Source organism: Elephantulus edwardii, unplaced genomic scaffold (assembly GCF_000299155.1).
Source record: "Elephantulus edwardii isolate Elephantulus edwardi_28Jun2011 unplaced genomic scaffold, EleEdw1.0 scaffold00186, whole genome shotgun sequence".
NCBI lineage: Eukaryota > Metazoa > Chordata > Mammalia > Macroscelidea > Macroscelididae > Elephantulus > Elephantulus edwardii.
The window spans coordinates 3,173,345-3,197,520 of NW_006399936.1; the positions used below are offsets into that span (position 1 = coordinate 3,173,345).

Consider the following 24,176-nt stretch of genomic DNA (forward strand, 5'->3'; position numbering starts at 1 on the left):
GCCTACTAATCTTGGGTGTTTTTCACTCTAACATCCTATGCCTCCTACAGTGTGAGATGCTCCCTACATTCCTTTGCTAGAACTCTTTCCTTAAATGTCCTTTCCCTCGGCAAACTCTCACTTTTCTTACAAGTCCCAGTACAGGCACGTACTGTGTGCTGTGTGACTCTTCCTGTTGCCAGCCCCGTTGGGCGGAATGACTTGCTATCTTTTTGCATCCTTATGTTCAGGTAATTTCTGTGCCTCCTGGACCACACTGAGTGGGGCAGGAACTATGTCTTCTACATTACAGCCCCTTCACAGAGTCTCCCCAGGGGTGGGAGATGGGTGGGTAAGAGGACCAATTGTACAAGGATGCAGGGTAGTTTGGTAGGTTGGACGTCTCTTGTCTCATTATGACATCTCTCTCCTGATCTCTTGGCAGCCTGGCATGGGGCTCCTTTACCTGCTGCATGGCAGCCTCTGTCACCACGCTCAACTCCTACACCAAGACTGTCATTGAGTTCCGGCACAAGCGCAAGGTCTTTGAGCAGAGCTACCGGGAGGAGTCAACCTTCATAGAACCTGAGGCCATCAAGTACTTCCGGGAGAGGCCAGTGCCCATGAGGTCACCTCCAACCACCACTGGGACCCTGAAGCCGATGACCTGGCCTCACTGGTCACAAGGCCCCAGCCACAAACTAGAGTGAGTGGTCTAACATATTTCTGGGGAACCATGGAGAGGAAAGTGAGGGCTGGGTGTAGCAGAGTTCAGACCTTACAAGATTGGAATATTTGGGGCATTTTAATGTTTTGTGGAGCGTAAAATTGCCTTGGACTTGTGTGATTGGGGATTGAGAAACCCAGAAGGAGACTGAGACTCCGTGTTTGTCATTGGAAACCATGCTTCTTAGGACCTGACAGAGCATAATGAGGCTGAACCAAGGTATGCTTCCTGAGTTCTGTCACAGCAGATGAAAAGAACGCTCAGCTTTGGGGTTGGGCATGGCTTCTAGGGAAGGAGAACACCTCAAGGTCAAGAACACAGCTCATCACCCGAGTCTTCAGCAAGAGTCTAGCTGGGAATGGAGGTGACAGTAAAGAGTGGATAAATTAGTGGATGGATACGTAGGTGGGCAGAGGGCTGAATGAGAGAGAGTAGACAGATGAATGCATAGAATACTATGTGGGGAGATAGATGGGTGGGTGGGTGGATAGATGGATGGTGTAAAGATGGATTGTCAGATGGATGGCTAGATGGCAGGTTCTCAGAAACAGACTATCCTTAAGCAGAACTCCCAGACACCTCCTATTGATAAAGTTACTCAGAATATCAGCAGTCTAACCCTGGACCTTCAAGTCATTTTTCTCTGCCTCCCAGTAGGTAGGTCCACTGTACCTGCAATGACTACATCTCAATGACCCCATGGTAGTCCATCATCCTAGGTCCATCCAAAGGCGCTCTCATGGGCTGGCCACCATGGACTGCTCTTCAATGGGGCTCCAACCTGTACCCCTTTAGCAATTCTAGTGTCTTTCTGGGCTGAGGGGTGTATATTGGGCCTGCCTGCTCATTGCATTTCCATAGAAGGTGTGTACACAGCAGGCCCCCTCATCTCAGCAGCTCTGCCCCACAGCAGTTGTATCCCTACTGGTCCATTCTTGGGTCCTGTACCTGTAGAGAGAATCCAAGAATAGTCTTGTCTGGGCCCGGATTCCCCATGCTCTCCAGCTTCGTCCTGGGCATAGGAGGGAAGACACATCAACTGTTACAACTAACATCTGTTGGGGACCTCTGGCGTACCTCTGCCTGTTGGGCTGTCTGCTGTTAGTATTATTGTTCTTATTTGACAGCCTCAGAGAAGTTAAGACACTTGTTTAAAGTTGCGCAGCACCAGAGAAGCAATCTGCACAGCTCTTACTAGCAATGAGCATTTACTGAGCACCTCCTGTGGACTCTTTTCGGCTCAAGCTCTCACTATCATCTGACAGATTCAGGTCCTGTCACCTCTCCCAAAGTCCTGGGGGAAAGACTGTGCCCAGCGCAGGTAGGAGGTCTGCATTGTCCGCCTTGGACCCGGTGTGGAGAGTGACAGGTGCAACTCAGTGTCTACAGCAGGTCTTCAGTAAATGTTTATTGCAGGGATATTAACAACTGAAGTTTACAGCTGCTCTATCGACCCTGCAGCCAGTGGTCACTTCGGCTGTGGGAGGTCCTTCACCTTGTTCATCTGTGGCCAAAACGCACCTTGCATTGCTGAGGCAGATGGGAACCTCTCCAGACCCCAGCAGCAGGAAGCTGATCTCCATGCTGCCCCCATTTGCACGGTCCCGGCGATATGGGAGAAGATGAATGTTTCCCAGCATATGTGTAGAATATCACTTTGCACGTTTGTAACTTGAACATTATGCAGAGGTTCATCAAATTTTATTTCCCTTTCCCTCCGAGGAGAGCATTTCAGCTTAGCTGGCCTGTTCTGTTTTGTGTGCGTGCGTGTGTGCATGCATGCACCTTCCCCGCAAAGAGCTTCTAGCTCTTAGCAGATCTCTTCCCAGCTTTGCAGGTGAGCTCAGGAGCCACGCTGTAATTCTGCACCAGCTCCCGTCCCAGCCCTGCAGCCAGGGACACGGGAAAGGGAATCTGGCACCCCCTCCGCTGCCCACGTACGCGCCTCCTCGGAGGACAAAGGAGGTGCTGAAAGAGCAGATTTTTCGAAACACCAGATCTGAGTCTGGATTTCAGTTCTTTGTTGCTGTGTGATGTGGAGCCAGGCAGGCACTGAACTTCTCTGAGGAGATTCAGAGTTCCCAGGGTCGCTCGTAAAGTGAAGGCTGTCGTGCTGTGTACACAGAGGCTGGTGTGTGTAAGAGAGAGAGAGAGAGAGTGTGTGTGAGAGAGTCACAGCGCCTGTTCTTCCTGTTACTAATTCCTTCACTGAACTCCAGAGTGACGTGTGAGCTTGGGATGACTCGCTTAGGGTGGAGTTTTAGATAATAGGGCTAATAATCCTATTAACACCTACACACACCAAAGGCTTATATTGTCCTTACTCCATGCCAGGCTCACTTCTCAGTGCTTCCAATGTTACTCAGTTGATTTCTCCAGCAATCTTTGAAGTCAGTCTTACCATCATTCCCATTTTATAGGTGTGGAATTGAGGTCCAGAGAGGTGGAGCAACATTACAGACAGTCACACAGTTGGGAAGTGGCAGGACCAGGATTTGAACCCAGGCAGCTGACTCTGGACTACACAGTCAGTTCCCTTGCTGGGCGCCTGGTAGCTGAGTGACTACTCAGTGGTCTGCATGGAGGTCACACCTGAGTTGCAGGTGAAGGAAGCCTGACTCTGGGGAGAAAAGGAAGTGAGAGAGAGGTGTGAATGCAGGATGGGATAAGGGATATGTCTTAGTTCTCTCAACTCGGTGCATTGCCCGAAAATCGGAACTGACTCACAGCTGATCCTCCAGTGGGTGTTTAAGGGTGTAAATAGAACAGGAGGAGATCGCTCATCCTTCTCCTTGGAGCCACTAGTGGATTCGAACCTTTGCAGTTAGCAGCACAACTCCCTACAGACTCCACCCCCAGAGTCCCCTCTTAATTCTCTGTTGTGTACCTTCAAGTCAGAACCGACCCATAGCTGATACTTCAGCGGGTTTTCAGAGGCAGTTACTCGCACGGGAGGAGACTGCCCATCCATCTCCTGCAGAGCAGCTGGTAGACTTGAACCGGGTGCCCTGGGGATTGCAGGGCAGTGTCTCACCACTAGGCCACCAGAGCTCCCTTTTCTTGGTGGTACCAAGGTCTATCCCTCTTGGTTTACTTTTCTCCTCTTTTATCTCTAGTGAGATAAAAGGTGTTAGGGGCTAATCCTGGGGAAAGTCCCCTTCCTTCGGGCTGTGGTGACATTAAGGACTATGATCCTTTCACAACTGTTTGTTCAGATCACGGCAGCGGGGTGGGGTGGGGGTGGGGGGATTATTACATAAGTTGTCATATTACATCATTACCTACATTTGTTTTTGAGGAGGACCCTGTTTAATCCTTGACAGAATGATGAGTGTTGGAGGAGAGAGCTCTCTCCCTTGCGCCCCTTGAAGTCAGCATTTCTGTTTGTGGGGAAGTTTTTGTGGGTGGTTGTGGATCCCACTTCATTGAGGCCACTTGTCCTCATAATGGAAGACAATAGGATACAGTGGCCAATGGGACAGGAAGCATCTGAACCATCTTCTTCCCTCCCAGCCTGGTCTTTCCTCTCCTGGAGTCTATGAGGAGTGGTTGGGCAGATCTGAGTGGACCCTAGGAGTTCTCAGATGTAATGTGTGAGGGTCAGGGCGTGGGTGGGTGAGAGAGAGAGAGGGGCCAGTACACATTTATGTTGAGTTTGGGGAGATTTCATTGCTAGCAGCCTCACCCAAGAAGCATCTGGAATAAACCCTCCCAGCATCACCTGTCTGTCTCTGTCATCCCCTCAGGACAGCATCTTAATGGAGCCTCCCTGGGGGGCAGGTCTGAACTGCTGAGTGAAAAGTAAATATTTGCTAATCGGACCTTCTTGAATATTAATGCTCAGATCTGGTGCGTAAGAAAATGCGACCTGTTGGATCGGATTCTGGAGGGAATTCTGAGCCAGGGAGGGGCGTGCAGAGGGAAGGAGATCCCGGGGTTACCATGAGCGCCTGGCCTGGCTACTCCGTGGTATCCGGTCAGGACACTGTTGCTTTCTCCCTGGTGTGTGAGGCTCTGTGGTCTCAAGGCCCAGCAAGGAGGCCTCAGTACCTTGCTGCGTCACCCAGGGAGCTAGGCAGCGCCTTGTCTGTGCACCCCTCATCTGGCTTGTGCAGGGCTCGAGAAGGGCTAGACCAGGGCTGAAACAGTGGACGTGCATCTCAGCAATGAGTTTTGGTGTTCCTGGCTGGAAAACGGGCTCGAGCCGTTTCTATTTGATGAGAATTACAGGAGATCATGCAGTTACATCTCTGGCATGAAGTCAGCGACACCCCCATTCCCACACCCGCCCCCCCAAGTCCTCTCTGGGTGCAGGGTGCCCCCTGCCTGAGGAAGGCGCATACTGCATACTGGTGGCCCATAGGGAATCTGGCTTCGTTTGATCCTGAGGGGGATTTAAATCACCTTCATTTTGAAGCAGAGGTGTTAAAATCAAGAAAAAAAAGAAAAGTTTCATGTTAAAAAATAAATAAATAAAAATTTCTGGAAGATCTGGCCATGAGGCTGAGGGGCAGCTGCACCTCCGGAGCTGTACCCTGGGACTGGGCTGTGGGGACAAGAGGTGACCATCTCCCTGGGGTGAGGGGAGGAGGAGGGCGTTCAAAACAGTTCAGTGAAAAAGGCCCTTGAGCCGGGCTAGGGAAGCACGTGAAGCGTTCCAGCAGACTGACTGGCGGGATTGAGGGCACGCATGGCCCTGAGGAGTTGGACTAAGTGGATCTGGGAGACAGGAGGCCATTTGTCGTGACCTGAGAGCAGGGCATGAGTGTAGTTGTGAGTGGGAAAGGGGTTTGGGCTTCCTTTCTTTGATCTCCCACAGGTTTGTGAGGGGCTGGTGGCTGTGCTGTTGGGACATTGAAAACCAGCAGCTTCCAAGTGGACTGCCGCTTGCAGCAGCGTGTGCGAGTCGGAATAAAACTGTGTTCCGTGGGCTTTCAACGGCTGACTTTCCTTAAGGAGGTTGTCACACCTTTCTTCCTAGGCACCTCCATGGATTTGACCTTTCTGTTAGCAGCCAAGCACAACTGTATTAACTGCTTGTATCGCCCAGGGATGAGTTTACACCAGGAAAATGCTGGCCCTCGATGGCCTCTAAGGTGAGCTCAGAGCCTGGGCCAGGGAGAACATGGGGCCATGGAGGTCACCCTACCCTGCTCTGCACTGGGCTCTGGAATTGACCTGCACCCCTGGCCTCTCTCTCCTGTCACTTGTCAGGCAATGTTTTCTGGGGCTTATTGCCACTTCATCACTGCCCCCTCTCTTCCTAGGCCCCCCTCACTCCGCAGCAGCCCTGCACCCACACACACCCCTCCCCAGTCTCTTCCTAGGTTCATGACACTCCTCTGTTCTTTCTCTTTTCTCGGCACAGCATTGTCCTCTCCTCCTCCTCCTCTTCTTTGTCCTCCTTGACCCCCTTTCCTCCCCGTTTGGTGGGGCGCCCATACTCCCAGAGCCCCACGCCAGGCTGCCGTCTCTCCTCAGGCCACACTCTCTCCAGGGTCCACAGCCTTGAGGCCACGCACACAGCAGGAGCCCCACATGCTCAGAGTCCACTCCCATCAGCCCAGCTCATGTCCTCTTGCCTCCTTGTGACCCTCACAAGCTTCTCGAATCATCACACCCACCTCTGACGTACTTGGTGACGCTCCCCCAAGCCCAGGTGAATTTCAGGGTTCCTCTCCGTCAGCACTGCTGTCCACACAGAAAGGCTTCTCGGTCTCCCCTTCACCCCCTCAACTCTTCACACACCCAGGGAGTTTCCTCATGTGCCTGCGTGTCCCTTGTCTCCACTGCTGTCACCCAGCCTAAATTAACTCCTTCAGCGTGCCCCCCCACCACCACCGTGAGCAGCCTCCCAGAAACCTCACAGCCTTTCAGTTGCAAATGTGATGCCATCAGCTTTATACCTAAAATGCCAGAGCCACCTCTGGGGCTCACTCATAAGGCACGTGGCAGCCTGACCTCTCTGTTGCCAGGATGCACGCCCACTGCATCCTCCCCTCCCCTGCTGGCTCACCTCAGAGCGGAGGCCTGATGAGTCACCCCCATGACCCTGTGTGACCTGCTCTTACCTCCTCTGTCTTGCCAGGGTCCATCCTTCAGACTTACTCAAGTCTCCTTCCTAAAGTGGCCCCACAGCCCTGTCAGCCCTCCTCACAGAACCTGCCCCTGTTTTAATGCTGCCTTTGTGTAAACTCCTGGGGGACAAGGAGTCACTCTCATCACCTCGTCACTATGGGAAGGTGGGCTGGATGGGGAGCGTGACAAAGGGCAGAAAGGAAGGTGTCTTTGGAGGAGCCCGTTGGGCATGTCACTGGGCAGTGTGTTAAACGAGGGTGATCTCCTTCCTCTGGAAGCTGCCAGGGCCTCACTCGCATGGCCTTTCCGCACCTTCTGACTGGACTGACTCGCCCCACCCCTCAGCTCCCCTTTTCTCCACCCTGTGACCTTGACCAGGTGGTAGAGGGGCTTGTGAGGCAAACTATCTAGAGGTTCTCACTTCACCCCTAGACTCCTAAGGGCTGGAGGACCCTCTGAGAGGTCCTCACATCATCCCCAGAGTCCTTGGGGCTGGAGGACCCTCTGAGAAGCTGTTGAAGGTCGGGCTGCGGTCGGGTGGGGGGTGCCATTACAGCTAGTGATCGTGTGTGTTCCTAAGGAAGAACTGAAAGTCTGAAAATGATCACAGGGTCTCCAGATATTACACATCTCTTTTAACAAGTCACCTCCCATTTGTAACTGACCCTACAGTGAAGTTTTCAGAAGCTGCAAATTGCATGGGAGGAAATTACCTATCTTTCTCCCTCAGAGCAGCAGGTGAGTTTGAACTGCCTACCTTGGGGTTGGCAGCACAACTCCTTTCCACTAACCCACCAGAGCTCCCAGCATGTCTCTTCGTTATTGTTGGGTACCATCAAGTTGGAACTGACCCACAGCTGATCCTCTGGGGGTTTTCTGAGGCAGCTCATTTCACGGGAGGAAATTGCCCATCCTTCTCACATGGAGCTACTGGAGGACTCGAACCACATTCATTCAGGATTGCAGCGCAGTCTTTTACCACTTGGCCATCAGAGCTCGGCACACAGCTCTTTAGAAGTCTGTATGTGAGAGGTGGAAGACAAAGATTTGTGCTACACGCGGAGGTCAGGCCAGGCTGCTGCCACCGTGGATAGCTGGGTCTTTTTCTCCATTATTTCCCACATATTTCTGATGATGATTATATTATTAAATGAAAAAGAAGAATCTTTTTAAAAAACCCATTGATTTCCTCTTATCTGTTTATTTATTTTTTAATTTCCTCCCATCTTGTGAAACATTTTTGCCATGATGAGAAATCTTCACTGACTGAAGGTGGGCCATTTGTGTGCTCAGTCCTCCTCCCACATTGCCCGCTGCATTGGGCACTGACCGCTGGAGAGCCATGTGCTCTCTGTTCCTCCCTCCCACCCAACCCCCCCCCCCACTGTTTGCTGGATGTTTCTGCCTCACTCTTGTACTCAGTCACCACTCCCGCTCCCTGTTCTGTTTCACTGTTGGGATATTACTTCTCAGCAGCCCCTCTCTGTTAGGATCTGTGACATCGCTGTTTATTCCGAGACACACAGCCCCAGAAATCAGAGATGGCACCTCGGAGATTGTGGGGCCTCGTGCCGGCTCATGCGGTTAGATTGCAGATTGATGCTGGCAGAGAGGGCACATCCTGGAGGATGGGAAACGATTGAAGAAAAGTGGAAGGGACGCCTGGACACCTGGCTTTGCCCCCCACACACATGCCTTCTCTTAAATACCTGCCACCGGGAGCAAAGGGGGCGCTGGGGAGCAGGAGGCTGGGAGACTTGGGGTCAGGGTTCCAGACAGTTGGTACCACTGATGATGCCCGTTTGTACCCAGGTCTTGTGGGGGGGTGATCAGAGCCCAGGGCCCCCCAGACGTCCTCTTCCAGCTACATGGAGGATGGTTGACTGGGATGAAGCTTAATTAGAGCCCATACACTTCCAAAGGCAAACTCTTATGAACCAGACCCACTTCGACAGAGCTGGTTCTGACCCAGAGCGGCCTTCTGGCAGGTTCCCGAGTCTCTACACCTCAGCGGGAAGAGGTTGCCCACATTTCTCCCTTGGAGCAGCTGGTGGATTCAAACCATTAACTTCCAGTTAGACACAGCCCAACACGGCAGCACAGAAGAGCTCGTTAGAGGTGGTCTGCTGACCTTCCCCAGCCTCTTCTGGGAGCTTGTTAGAAATGCAGCTTCTCAGGCTCACCCCAGACCTGCCGGGTCAGAATCTACAATTCAAGAGTCTCCACAAGTGACTTGTAGACAACTCAAAGTTTGGGGGGCACTGGACTGGGCTGCAGGGCGAGCAAACCCCTGGATGTGGGGTCAGGAGGTGGGTGTGACCAGCAAAGGCCAGAGGAGGAAGAAGTTCCCCTAGATTCAGAGCGGCCCCCTGACCTCTGACTCTCATGGACATCTACCGTAATTGAGCGTTTAGAAACTTTGACGGCAAGTTGATACTGCCCCAGCCGAGCTTTTCCTCATTGGCCAGGAACTCACTTTGATTGTATTTTACAGCATCGTCCTCTGCGGTGGATTGGCGGGAAGGCAGGTTGAGAAGCACAGAGGCTGTTAACAGCAGGCAGTGGCTGGAGATCGGGGAGGCATGGGAGGCTGGCTTTGAGGATGGCGCTGCTCCAGCCTGACCTTTAGTCCACCCATGGACTGTCAAAAGAACCCATCTGTCTCAGAGAAAGTGCAACCAGGGTATCCTTGGAGGCAAGGTGGCAAAGCTTTGCTTCACGTACTTTGGGCGTGTTGTCAGGAGGAGACACCCTTGAAAGGAGATATTATTCTGGTAAAAGGGGAGGATCAGGGAAAGAAGCTCAATGAGATCAAGTGACAGAGTGACACAGCATTGAACTTGAGCATGGCAGAGAGTGTGCGGATGGCACAGGGCAGGGCATGGCTTCCCTCTGTTGTTCACAGAGTCGCTTAGAGTTGGGGTCGACTTGGCAGCATACGACAACCTTCAGTACCTGTGAATGTGACCTTGTTTGGAATAAGGTTTTTGGTGATGTTACTAGTTACTCTAAGGGCATACCAGAGCAGTGTGGATGCTAATCCCATCCTAGCAGCATCTTGTGGAAGAAAATACACAGGAAGGGTCAGAAGCATTTCTTTCTGTTCGTTCTGGAGGCAGACGTGATCCAGGGAACGCCGAGGATTGCCAGGAGCCACCAGGCTAGGAGCGAGGCAGGGGACAAGGGACCAGTCCCTCTCTGAGCCCTCGGGAGGAATCCTCATGGCCAATGCCCTGACCTGGATGTCTCTAGAGCTGAGATGATCAATTTCTGCCCTTTAAAGACACTCTCACTAATAATAATCTATTTACTGAGCACCTACCATGTACCAAGTAGTGTTCCTAAGCTCTCTAAGAAAATAAAGTCCTGAGTAGTGACTCAGTTAATACTTATCAACAATCTGAGAGGCCAGGGCTGTTGCTAAGAGGAAGTGGACAGTGGCCTTGAAGGCGTTGAATGGTGAAAGTCTTGTCCTCCAGATGGGAGACCTGCCTTCACTCCACGTCAGGCCCATCTGCAGAGGGGACTTGTCACGATGCTGAGTGGGTCTCAGCAGAGCTTCTCAGGGAGGCCTGGCACTCTTCCTTCTGACAGGCAGCCAGAGAAAACACGACAGATCGCAGCTGGCCAATCCACAACCTGATACAGGACCAGGCAGCTGGGTCACCTCGCGTCGGGGCCTAACTCAACAGCAGGCAACACGATCATGCCAAATCACCAGATGGTGGAACCATTGCTCCAGCACCTCACAGAGGGGACGTGGAGACCCGGAGGGCCACGGGACAGGCAGAGAGTGACACGTATGTGAAGTGTTCCCATTCCATCTGACCTGAGCCCTGCTTCACACCAAACATCATGCTAGAACCCTCCAAGGCACTCACTTAGCTTTATGGATAATTGCTCCAACCGCTTAAAAAAAAAAAAAAGCCATCTTCAGAAAGCAGGTGATACGCCCAGCAGGAAATTGCAATTTAAATCAAAGGAAATTGCCATCCTGTGGCATTCACAGTTGTTGCCTTGAAAACAGAGCTTAGGATCCTTGGGTAACCCTAGGCTGACTCCCATTCCGAACGGTGCTTCATTTCCACTTGATTTCACCCCTTCCTTCTCCTCTTTCTCCGCCTCCTCCCTTCCTCCCATCCTTGCTCTGAATGACTGCTTGTGATTCTCTGGGCCAGGAGCTGGACCAGACCTGGAGACTCTTACGTGGAGGATGAGATAAACTCTATGCCTCTTTTCTCTGAACTTAGAGTTGGTTGCGGAAGACAAACAACGGAACAAGTTAAAAATAAGAATAATAACAGTTAGCATGTTCTGAACCCTGGACCATACTTGCATCCTCCCCACAACCCGGTGATGCCTTCCCCGTTGTGAGGGCTCAGGACCACCGTCATAGAAGCACGAGTCAAGAAGTCAAACGACATGTTGCTTTGGGCCAATCTGCTACAAAAGACCTCTTTAAAGTTTTAAAAAGCAGAGCTGTCACTTTGATGGCTGAGGTGTGCTTGACCTAAGCCATGATATTTTTAAGAGCCTCGCTAGACATGAGAAAGCTGAACAATGTGGGGCGAGGTGGGGGAAGGGAACCAGGAGAATTGAGGCATTCAAATCGTGGTGCGGGCAAAGAATATGGAATAGATTGGGGACTGCCAGAGGAAGGAGCAAATTGGTCTTGGAAGAAATACATCTGGAAAGCTTTTTCGAGGCAAAGATGAAGACACTTTCTCCTGCTTGTGTGATCAGAAAGGATACGCCATCATGCAAAGGGAAGACCATCATGCACAGCAGAGGTTTGGTAGAAATGAAAGCTTCGATCAGATAGATGAATGGAATAGTCCCAGTGAACCTGACTGTGCAAACGAACGCTTCATTCGACTTGTTACACCTCAATCACCATCGTGGCTTAGTGGTAAGGAGTTACACTGCCATCCCAAAGACATGCAGTTCGAATCCAGATGGCTGGAGGAAAATGGACAATCTCCTGTGCAGTTTCCACCCTCTGGAAACTGCACAGGAGAGTCAGGTGTGGGTTGATTCTGACAGTGACAGTCCCTAACAACAACGAAGTTGCTGTGAGCTGATGGATAACATTTTAAGAATGAATCCTTTTTCCAGAAAACATACACTGCCTCAAATGCAGCACACTCACTTATAACCTGATTATTTCTCAACTTTCCCACACATTTCCAATGTCCTTCCATCTCGGCGCTCATAGAAGCTCATCTATCTTTTTTCCTGATAGTCATATGAGAAAGAATAATTGATGCATATTCTATGGCTTCACAATGTTTCCATCCTTCCATTGTCATGAGGAACACCCTTGCACAAAGATCTAACAAGGTGATGAGCTCCCCATCAGCCGAGGTGCTCAAGTGTAGGCTGTGCCTGACAACAAGCCTGTGTTAGCAAGAAAATAACAAAGGCATTTCCATTGTAAGACAACCTATCCTTGTTCTAGCTTCGAATGTCACAGAGCTTTGCAAACAGACACTGTGTTCGGAGTCTGTTTGCGAGAAGCACGGCCTGGGGCTTTGGTTCAGGCACCTTGAACAGTTCTTGTGTGGTGTTACTCAATGCCTGTCATTTTACAACTCATGTACAAGCTTGTCTTTCCCAGTAGATTGGAAGGTTTCTGAGGGTAGATCATAAAATACACATTTCTGTTAGCTCAGGGCCTCAGCACGTTCTTGAACAAGTGAATGACGGAGCTTAGGAGGTTGAAGCTACCAATGTATGTATGAGTAGTTTTCTCCCTTCTGCAAAAGGCACTTCAAGTATTGCTTTCTTGTCTTTTACCAAGTCTTCACTGTTTTCTATGCCACCCCAAGTGTCTGGATAGTCCTCTGAAACTAGCAATCAGAAGTGAAAGGAATCAGGAAAACAGGGAGGGGGCATTTTCTCTGGACGGCATTAAGACTCACTGCGTGAGAAACAGGATAACAATTGGGAGAAAGGGTGGAGAGAAGGGAGGCCACCATGCTGAAGCCAGTAGAATGAGTTTGAGGGAAAGACTGAGAATGAGAAGGGAGGCCACCATGCTGAAGCCAGTAGAATGAGTTTGAGGGAAAGACTGAGAATGAGAACTGGGTGGAGAGCACTTTTGGGGAAGCAGGGAGGTATACAGAAGTCAACGTGCAGGGAGAGATGCTGCAAAGTGGCGAGAGGTTAGAGTATTCTTTAAGAGGTTGAAATGATTTCTGCTTCCACTGAGATGGTGTTTCTGTAACTGTGATGTGAATTTTGGCTAGGTTCTATGGAGCTCTGAAATGTGTCTGGATTACAAATGAATGACTGAAATGGTGCGAACTGTCCCTCCCCAGTGTGTGGGTCAGATAGCAGCTATTGCTGGGATGAGGGTGAGGGTCTTGGTCTAGAGCTGTATCAAGGAATAGCCGCTGTCTCCCCGTCCATGTCTGTGACTGAGAGGGAGATTCTCAGCCTCGAGCCCGTGTTCACCATCCTGTGCCGTGCCCACAGACGTGCCTTTTGCTGGAACCGGTTGATTTAAGATGCTTGAGTGGGAATCACACTTGAGAAGCTATTGTGGAAATTGGTGGGAAAGATTTCTGTGTTCAAAGTCAGAAGACTAGGAGTTTGGCTAATAAGTACAATTATCTTTAGAGAGAGTTTTCATTTATTGTTGTTGTTGTTGTTGTTGTTAGGTGCTATCAAGTTGAGTATGACTCATAGTGACCCTATGAACAAAAGATCTAAACCCTGTTCTAACCTGTGCCATCCTCATATCACACTTCCTGACACAGAAGGGCACATTGTGGGAGTCACCATGTCAGTCCACCTTGTTGAGGGTCTTCCTCTCCTTTGCTGACCATCCACCCTTCCCAGCATCATGTCCCTCTCCAGGGAATAGCCACGTCTAGCAACATGCATGAAATATGTGAGGTGAAGTTTCATCCTTCCTGCTTCTCAAGAGCACTCCAGCTGCACCCTCTCCAAGACATATCTGTTTGTTCTCTTGGCCTTCTAAGGGATGTTCAGTGCTCTTCTTTTAATTAAGAGAAATTATACATGAGGATTTCATTTTCAGGAAGTCTCAGTCATCTAGTTTATCCTTTGTTGATTGTGCGTTTTCAGTTATATTTAATAGTCTCTCCATGCCATTGATTAGGGCTCTACAGTTGGCCCCTGTTTTACCTTTGATGATCTTTATAACTAAGTTCTTGATCCATTTTGAATCAAATGGTTTTATGTCTTAAGTCCTTAATCCATTTTGAATTTTATTTCTAAGTCCTTAATCCACTCTGAGTTAATATTTTTTTTATATGGTGTGAGGTAGGGATCTTGTTTGATTTTTCTGCAAATACATATCCAGTTTTACCAGTACCATTTGTTAAAGAGGCAGTGATGGGATTCCATTCTAATGATTTCATCTCTTTGTTGTAGCTCAGCTATCCATATTGTTGATGTTGTGTGCCTTTGAGTTGGAACCACCTCATAGCTGATCCACAGCAGGTGTCCAGAGGCTGTAAAACACGTGAGAGGAGAATGCCCGTCTTTTTCCTCAAGAGCATCTTGTGGATTCGAACCATGTGCCTTTGGGCTGGCAATGCAGCTCCTTACCCGAGAGTCAATAGACTATCTTCTGAGTTCTCAATTCTATTCCATTGGTCTATATGTCTGTCATTGTACCAGACTGTTTGGATTACTATGGCTTTGAAAGGTTTTCAGATCAGTAAGTGTAAGGGTTCCTGCTTTGTTTTGTTTTGATTTTCTTCAGTAACCTTTGCTTATCCAAAGCTGGAAGTTACAGTTTTCTAAAGGGGAGAGACTGCACGTTTTCAGTGGTTGATCAACAGCTCAGCCCGCTGTTTCTCATACAGGCTTCTGGTCTTTCTTTACAGGATTGAGAAGGGAGATGGGAGCGAGGAGGAAGACTTTCGCGTAGATTGCCGCCACGAGAGATACCCCACCCGTAAGTGGCCCCATCAGCCTGGTCCCTGAGCAGAACAGGAGCCAGGCCCACCTCCCCCCTGCGCCTACATTCACTCATGAGAATCCGCTACAGATGGGGAAACTGAGGCTGGCATCTCCATCCACGATGCTTTGCCTGCAGCAATCACAGCCTCCAAAACACTTGGGATGCTGTAAAAAGGAGATGCAGATGAGAGTGTGGTAAAGGCAGGCAGAAATGACCCAGCTCAAGTCCAGGCCGGACAGGAGAGCATCCCCTGGGGTGGAACTCGCCGAGTCAGGGAACTGACCGTGGGTGAGAATGGGGGATGCTTCTGGCAGCCCTGAATGCATTGGCTTCATATGCCTCACTGCGGGGGAGACCATGAGGAAGAATCTAGGGCATCTACCAGGAAAACAAATAACCTGGACCAGAACCCCAAGGGGCCGAAAGAGGAGGGAAAGGGCCTTCCTTGATCAGGAGAGACAGCAGTGATGGGCGAAGCTCACCTGCGCCCACTGAACGCCCACCATGTGTTCCGGCATATCCACCCTATGCCTGATCTCACAGCCCCTCCACAGCCAGAGTCACCGCCCACATTCTACAGATGAGGAAATGGGGCTCAGAGAGGTGGGGTCACTGGCCCAGAAGCACACAGTTCAGTTAGTCAGTGGCAGAGCAGTTAAACAAATGCTGTGATCCCAGTCCAGATGTCTCAGACCTTCCATGAAGTCCCGGGGTGTGTGGGGGATGTGTGTGGGGGTTTACAGCATCCAGCCTCTGCATCCCTGGGCCTGGGGCTCCCCCACGTCCACCCACAGCAGGCAGCAGGGCTGTGAATGCTGGGGTACCAATGCACCCACATGCGGAGGTCACTGTGTTTTACAGTTTCTTCCTGTTCTCAAGAGTGAACTGGCCTCTGGGTTGACACCTTCTCTTAGTGTGTCACGTCCCCTCTGCTCACTCAGCTGCCTGACACCTCGAGTTGGTTACATTCCTGTTCTTCTCTTGGTTCTGCGTCTGTGGGAACTCAAACTAAGGATAGGGGCTGCAAACAAGGGCGTGGGGCTGCTGCCTAGTGGAACGGAGTGACCACTGCCCAGGGAGCTCTGGTGGCGCAGTGGTAAGGAGCTGTGCTGCCAACCCAAAGGCACACGCTTCAAATTCATCAGTTGCTCTGCGGAGAAAGATGGACAGTCTCCTCCTGTGCAGTTTGCTGCCCCTGAAAACCTGCTGGAAGGTCACCTTTGATTACAATACAGTTACACACAATAATACTCAATGACACACACCACCACCACCACTCATTGTCATTAAGATTATCGACATGTAGGACTCAACTCATAACTCCCCCTTTCACTGGGTTTCCAAGGCTGTAGATTGCATGGGAAGTGATCTCTTATCTTTCTCCCTTGATGCCCATGGGTAGATTTGAACCTTTGGCATTTGTTCACCCACTGACTATACATACGTGCCTAAGGCTTTGTGTTTCTTTACTCACTCAATCCTAAATACAGATCCATTTCACAGACAGGCAAACTGAGGTCCAGGGAGGTCCAATGGCTCGCCTACAGCAAGCAAGGGGCAGAGCTAGGATTTAAATACAGTCAGCCTGGCTCCAGCCTGTACCCTGACCACTACACAAAGGACCCAGTGCCAGCCAGTCAAAGGCTCCTGCGGGGCACACTCCCCATGCCAGGCCTCAGGCTGGGTCCTGAAGACCCCACGGACACAGTCTCAGTCCCAGGGTGCTCATGGTGGAAGGAGGCAGCCTGATCGGGAAACGCGCAGTCTCCAGCATGTGGCCTCTTCGCTGTTGGTGGGTTTTCAGCCAAGAAAATATTTTGGAAATGCCTGGGCGAGTTTTTGCAATATTTCTGCACCAGCAGCTGCTCAGCTTTTGTGATGGGCTGACTCTCTGGCAGGAGGGGCGGGGGAGGAGGGATGTCAGGGAGCCTCATTATTGAGCACTTACTGTGTGCGGGTCTGTGCTGGGCCCTTCACTGTGGATGCATCTGATGGCTGAGCCTGCTCTGCAAAGGAGGGGTTCTCCCTCTTGGCATAGACATGAACAGACTCAGACTCCCAGAGGCAGTGGGCTTCAGTGACTTCCCTGGACACTCAGGGGGTGGTAGTCAGGATAAACTCAACCTGGCATTAAGCTCCCCCCGCCCCCCGCCTTGATCCTCAGTCCCCCAGTCTCTTTCCTTTCCTTATGCTGCTCCAGCCACACTGGCCTCTCTCTTCCTTGAATATCAAATTCATCCCTTTCCCAGGCCTTTTGCAGTTGCTGTTCCCACTGCCTGGAATGCTCTCCTGATAAATCCTCACGTGGCTGGTATTGGGGCCTCATTTAGATCTCAGCTGAAAGGCCACCTCCTCAGGGAAGCTCTCCCTGATCTAACTTCCCTTCTCCAGTTCCCCTCACACCCTGAATTTTATGTCCTTCAAAGCGTTGAGCTCACTCTCATGTGGCCTTTATAGTGACTTACTTTGTGTCTTGGTTTTTGTTTTGTTGCCTCTCTGGATTAAATTATGTGAGAACAGGCTTCTTGTCAGTTTTATTCACACAGTAGCTGGTTTTTATCACCACGTATCTTCACATTGGCAAGGAGTTGCTCTGCCAATCCAAAGGCATGCGGTTCGAATCCACCAGCTGCTCCACAAGAGAAGGTTGGGCAGTCTCCTCCCATGTGATTTACTGCCTCTGATAACCCTCTGGAGAGTCAGTTATGTATTGATTCCAAATCAACAGTACACAACAACTACAAAGCTGAACTTGTACATGAACTTGTACCTGAACAGTTATATAAACTTTTTTGACTGTCTTACCGGCCCCAAAATTTGCTACTTTATCCTTGGCTGCTGTGATATGAATTCTTCCATATTTTTTTTTCTGAGGAAAGAATTTGCTTTTGAAACCTGCCTTTGGGGCTTTGCAGAGCCACCAGCTAGCTCGGGAGCACATCAGAGGTGACATTTGACAGAGGATAGGGCCCAGGTGTCTGCATTTTCCTTTCAGGGGTGACGGGCTTTGGGCCTGATTGCAACTGTCAAGTTCAGTGCCCAAGACAAGCCTTTGACTTTGCCAGGTGCATCGGTACAGAGGGGCTGGGTGAGGGACCTGTCACTCGCTGGCACCGTAGTGGCTCCTGGGAGTTCTGTCTAGACGGGTCTCTGCCACCGCTGCCCCCAAAATAGCAGGGACAATTTCAAGGAAGACTTTTTTTTCTGGGCCCAGAGCAACTTGGCATTTTTATTAGATCAAAATCAAATCCGATTCAGTGCTGCTGGCGTCACTGCCTTTATTAAAATGGAAACCGACAATATGTCTGAAACAAATAGCCGTGCCAGCTTGCTCTGGAAGGAAGGGCCAGCAGACCTGCAGTTTGCAGAGGTCCAAGGCCCTGCACGGGAGAGCTCTGGGGGTCTTGTGACAAGGACCTGCACTGCCAACCCAAAGGCACGTGGTTTGAATCTACCAGCTGCTCCTTGGGAGATAGATGGACAGTCTCCTCCGTGCCATTTACAGCCTCTGAAAACCCGCTGAAGGGTCAGTGATGAGTTGATTCAGACTCGTTGACACCCAACAACAACAACAACGGCGAAAACCATGGGCTGGGGTGTGAGGGCGCCGGGGAATCCTCTGGGGAGCTGGTTTGCTCACAGATTGCAGGGCCTTGGGGATTCCGGTTCAGCAGGTCTGGGGCAACCCCGGGGTTGTGCATTTTGACAAGTCTCCAGTGATGCTGCTGGGATTGAGCCACACACCACGTCCAGAGTCTCAACATTTCAGTTGCCGTCAAGTCAGAGCCAAGTCATAGCTGACCTTCCTGCGGGTTTTCTGAGGCTGTAAATGGCACTGGAGGGCATTGCCTGTCTTTCTCCCTCAGAGCCGCTGGTGGAATCTTACCAGTGTTAGCTGCGCCACTCGCTATGCCCTGAGTAGCAAAACTTTAAGTAGTCCTCAGCTGTGGGTCAGCACCTTCCCTCTGAAGCCACTGCCATTTGGTCACTTCCTAGATCTGCTGTCAAAGACCTCTGCAAAGTTCGAAAGAGCAAGGATGTCATTTTAAAGACTAAGGTGCATCTGATCCAAGCCATGGTCTTTTCAGTTACTTCCTGTGCATCTAAAGTTGGATAATGAGTAAAGATGTCAGCAGAAGAAGGAATGACTTTGAGCAGTGGTGTTGGAAACTGGTATTGAGTATCCCGTGGACTGTCAAGAGAACAAACAGGTCTGTCTTTGCAGGAAGTGCCAACCATGGATTTTCATCCAATACAAATTCCAAAGTCTTCAGACTGTTTACACAGGATTTTCAACATGCCTCCACAAATTATTACCAGACTGTTAACCTATAAATTATAGGCAATGATGATGAAACTTCATCCCATATACTTGGGGCAGGTTGCTAGGAGGAGGCGGTGCTTGGGAAAAGACCTCATGCTTGGAAAGGTGAAGGATCAGAGGAAGAGAAGACCCTCAACGAGATAGATCTATTGATACAGTCACAGTGGACTCAAGTCATTAGACATGATGAGGATGGCACAGGACAGGGCAGGTTCAAAACCAGGTTCATCAGGTCGGGGTGAGTCGTCATTGACTTGACAACACTTAACAGCTGTTCATTGCTCAAGTCTGGACTGCAGTTCCCCCCAACTCCTTCCTCCTTAAACATAAACTTGACCATGTCTCCTCCACCCCTTGTAACCCCAACACTCCTAAAACCACCTGCATGGCTGGTGGGCGTCTGGCTCTCGCCGCCATGTCCCCACGGAGCCCTCCCTTCCCTTCCTGTCCCTGTTCTGCTTTTCTGCCAGGCCCTCACCTCTCTCTGAGCTTTCCTCTGAGAACTTGTGCATTTCCCAGTCTTTCCTCACCAGGATGGCCGTGTCATGGCGACAAGGACCTTGGCTGTCCCGTTCACTGGGAGCCCCAGTGCCTAGTGCCTCAATGAGTCTGAATGATGCTGGCCACTGAGTCTTTTTTAAAAAAATTTTTTAGGTTCTTCTTATTATTAATTTTAATGAAAATTTACACATCTTTTGGATTTCCATTCATTCATTGTTTCACTTCTCTCCCTGCCCACCCCTCCCCCCAGTTTGCTTCTCTCTTTGAAAAGTAAAATTCTTTCATTGTTTTACAATCCCTCCCTCCAAGTCCACTCCACTGTGCAGCCTTCGTTCTGGACTCATGTCATGACAACAATACCTAATCATATCTCCCTTTTAAACAGCTCTCTCCCTCATCTGTTTCAATGCAGTATACATCATTTATCCCATCTTTCTCAGTCTCTCCTCAACCCCAATGTCAGTCCCATTTGGCCACTGAGTCTTAACCTCAACCTGTGAGGCCCGCCCACCCAGCCCATGGCTGTTGAGTTGATTCTGCCTTACAGCGACCGTGTAGAACAGGACGGAGTGAAAGCTCTCCACAGAGTGTCCAAGGCTGCCCTCATCGTCAGGGGTGCAGGCTGCCACCTTTTTGTCCCTCTGGGTGATGGTGGTGCCGGCTATTGGTTAGTATCCAGTGCTTACCCACCCACCGCACCACTAGGACACTTCCCTGGGACACTGGCACCAACTGTTTCAGAAGAAAACCTGCTGCTGTCAGGTTGAATTCCGACTCACACAACATGATAGGACGGGGCAGAATCATTGCGTAGTATTTCCTGAGCTGTGAATCTTTTTACTGAAGCAAAGTGCTGTGTATTTTCGCCTGTGGAACAGCTGGTGGGTTCAGATCACAAGGTGTCTGGCTAGCAGTCCAGCGCTTGACCACTGAGCCACCAGGGCCCCGTGAGGCAGGGACAGTGACAAGTGAAGACGCTCAGCCCTGAGAGGCACAGCTGCTTGTCCTGGTGACCAGTGGGTCTGACTCTGGGCTTACACGGGGTCGTTTGTCTCTTCTTCATGCCCATTCTCCCCAGGACAGTGGGGGAAAAATACACAGGTCCTCCTTGGTCCTTGGAGACAGTTGGGACACGAAGAGGCAGGTTTCTAGGAGAATTCCTTTTCTGGGAGTGGTTTTGGATCCAGGACCCTGTGTCCCATTCATCTAATGAGTCAGAAATCCCTGGGGCGTGAGATGATCCTTGAGGTGCCTGTGGGCTCCTGGTTCCCAGAAGCCTTTGCAGCTGCTGCCCCCTGTCCTCCCCCTCGGCCCTGGGTGCCTGTTTGCCAGGAGCCCAACACCGCCATGATTAGGTTTTTCACACCTTCTGAAACCTCGCTTGCCTGCCAAGAGTCCATTTCACACCCTGTTCCTTCTGCCTGAAATGACCTGCCCTCTCCGCCCTCCCGCCCTCTCTCTACTTGCGGAGCAAGACCACTGAGAATCTGTGCTTCCCCAGCCCAGCTCAGGGTCTGAGGGTGGAAACCAGCAGCCCCTCCCCAGTCCTTGACGAAGGGGATCATGTCATCTCCGCATTTTATTGTCCTGAGACTGAATTTTGTGATTCCAAACCCAGCAGCAGGCAATAGGTGCAGAAAACATTGAAGTTGTCAGTGATTTCATTTCACTTGAATCCACAGTCAACACCAGTGGGAGCAGCAGTCCAATCAAAAGACATATTGCATTGGACACATGTGCTGTCAAGGGCCTCTTTGCAAGGTTAAAGAGCAAGGATGTAAAATTACAGACTGAGGTGCACCTGATACAAGCCATGGTTTTTCACTGGCTTCATATACATGTGAAAGTTGAGCCATGACTAAAAGAAGACCAAAGAATTGATTACTTTAAATCATGATATGGGTGAAGAGTATTGAGTATCCCAGGGGTTGTTAAAAGGACTAACAAATCTGTCTTGAAGGAAGTACAACCAGAGTGCTCCTTAGAGGCAAGGACGGTGAGACGTCTTATATACTTTGAACATGTTGTCAGGAGCTGGCCAGTGAAAGAGAAGAAGGCCCCCAGTGGGACGGCTTGACACAGCGACTGTAACCATGGCCTTGAGCGTGGTGGGCACTGTGAGGGTGGTTCAGGACCGGGCCGGGTTTCAACCTGTTGTTCACAGGGTTGCTCTGAGTCGTATTCAGTTCAACGACACCTTTCCTTTTCCTTAAAAGGCATGTTGACATTCTGCCTATGACACTCTAAGACACTGCTTGTTGGACACAATAAAGAGAGAACATTCCTCACTGCTGTCTCAGAACTGATTCATAGCTGACTCTTCAGTGGGTTCTCGGAGGTTCTGAATCCCAGGGGAAGAGATTGCCTATCTTTCTCCCAAAGAGCCACTGGGGGATTCTAACTTCCCAAGAGGTGCCACCTTTGAGTTAGAAGTGTGACTCCCTACCGACTAGGCCACAGAGCTCCCCGGTGACAGTGGGAACAGCCACTAGGTGCTTATATAGAAAAACAGGCTAACCCTTTCATGCACCAAATATTCTAGATTAAAATGAAAAATTCCTTTAGTGTGGCAGCTGGTCAAACTTTTGTCTAAGCGGTATAGCACTGGTCTGGTCCTTTGCTGTGCAGAGGTAACTCATAGTTGCTGTGCAGCTGAACACTGTGACACTGATGTGTCAAATGCCATACGGTTACCCATGGTGGACAGTGTTTGGTGGAGCTCCCCTATTAAAACAGGCTTGGAAGCAGGAGTGGCATCCACTTCCGAAATAGCTTGCCTCCGGAAACCCTATGAACGTGGAGAAATGACGAAAGCTATGCAAGTGTTCAGGTCTCTCGTTCATAGGGTCGCTAGGAGTTGTCAGTGATTTGACAACACTTAACAACTACAAAGGCTTCCAAAGAAAGTTTCCGTGACAAATGGTTTTCTTCTGGGGCCAAGTGATTCCAGAACATTTGTAAAATGTTTTCCACCAGCTCCCCCTTAAAAGAAAAGTCAAAATTAGCAACACAGCAGCGATAAAAATATTAGATCTAGAATAAAGCCCCAAGTGCATGTACACACACACACACACACAGACAGAGAACCGTCTGCATCTTCCCATCTGACCTTTGCTCTTCCAACATTCTGAGTTCTCTTCTGGGGGAACTATGAACACTGTCCCTGAGAGGTGCACAGAGGAGCTGGGATCCCACAGGGATTCCCACCCTAAAGGGCTTTCTGCGAAGAGCTTTCTGCCCCTCGAGTGTGACAAGTATGTTGGAGCAAAGTACTAAACCAAGACCACAGAGAACGCGCTTCTTTCTAATTAGGCCAATCTACTTCCACCACGGCTGTGACTCTTCTGGCAAGCTGTTCTGTGGTGCCTCAGTTCTCCATCTGTAAAATGGGTGGCACCTGCCTCATCAGGTTGTGGTGAAGATGAGATTCAGTCTGGTGTTTAGGGCTGTGTGTGCTCAGTGAGTGTTTTCCCCTTCCTCACCCCACCATGCCAATCTCCTTCTGTGTGTCCTTCTCTCCCCACCTCCAACCTCCACTGCAGAGACCAGGCATGGTCCAGCCCATCTCTGATGGGCTCATGGTCCAAATGGGTGAAGCTCGAAGGGTGGGTGTTCCAGGAGGACGGGGACTCCTTTAGGTCAGGGAAGGGCCATTAGGGATGGCTTCCTCTCGGAGTGACGGTGGAGCTGAGCCTTGAGGGCTTGGCCCACCTCGACTGGGGCTGAAAGATTTTTAGGCACAGCAAGGAGATGGAAATGACTGGGGGAAGACCTTAAGATATTTGAGGAAGGCTGGCGAGTAGTCACCTGAGGATCAAAAAGAACAGAGTGAGCACGTGAGCATAGAGGAACTTCCTGGCCCTGGCTCTCACCCAGACCCTTGTGCATCTAAGAGGGTGGTGGGGAAGGGACTTGGGGGTTACTCCAGGTCAGCTCTGGGAGACCATGTCTCCAGGGCCAGCTGAGGACTGGAGTAGGGGAATCTCCTACAATGGCCCCAGGTCCTCAAGTATGTGTGGGCACACGGTGGAATTCCAGGAATGTCTGCGTGCGTGTGTGTGTGTGTGTGTGTGTGTGTGTGTGTGTGTGTGTGAGAGAGAGAGAGAGAGAGAGAGAGAGAGATGGGGGAAGGTGGGAGTAATGGTTCCAGGCTGGCTGAGATGGCTGGTGGGAGTGTGGACGGGTGATTAGCTGAAGGGAGGGATGGGTAGGTGGAAGGGAAAGGCAGGTAGAAGTGGGCAAGTGGGTGGTTTGGGCCAAGGTGGGTGAATGTGTGCGCAGGTGCATAGGAGGGTTGGTGGGTGGAGGCAGCGGTAGAGTGTTGCGTGGTTAAGTTGGTGAGTTTAAAGGATGGATGCGTGGGCAAGTGCACGATAGGTTGGTGATTTGGTTAGTGGTGTGTCAGCATGCTTGATTAAAGGTCACTGTGTGCATGGAAAGGGCAGTTGGTGGTGTGTTGATGGAGTGTAGTGGTGGATGGACTCGAGCATTGGCAGATGGAAAGAAGATGAGTGAGTGAGGTGTTGGCATGGAGGTGGGAAGGATGTGAGAGCAACAGTGGACATGTTGGCAAGTTGGGATGTGTAGGGTAGTGATACTGGTATGTGAGTGGATATGTGTGATGGGGTGGG

General features: G+C 50.5%; 1 protein-coding gene across 1 annotated transcript in view; it reads left to right on the forward strand.

Annotated features, from left to right (window-relative positions):
* Positions 1–24,176, forward strand: part of GSG1L (GSG1-like) — a 261,256-nt gene that overhangs the window by 235,770 nt on the left and 1,310 nt on the right. Inside the window, exons 5-6 of the mRNA XM_006896574.1 lie at positions 425–592; positions 14,644–14,714. Coding sequence (XP_006896636.1) covers positions 425–592; positions 14,644–14,714 — 239 coding nt within the window. The remainder of the gene's footprint in view (positions 1–424; positions 593–14,643; positions 14,715–24,176) is intronic.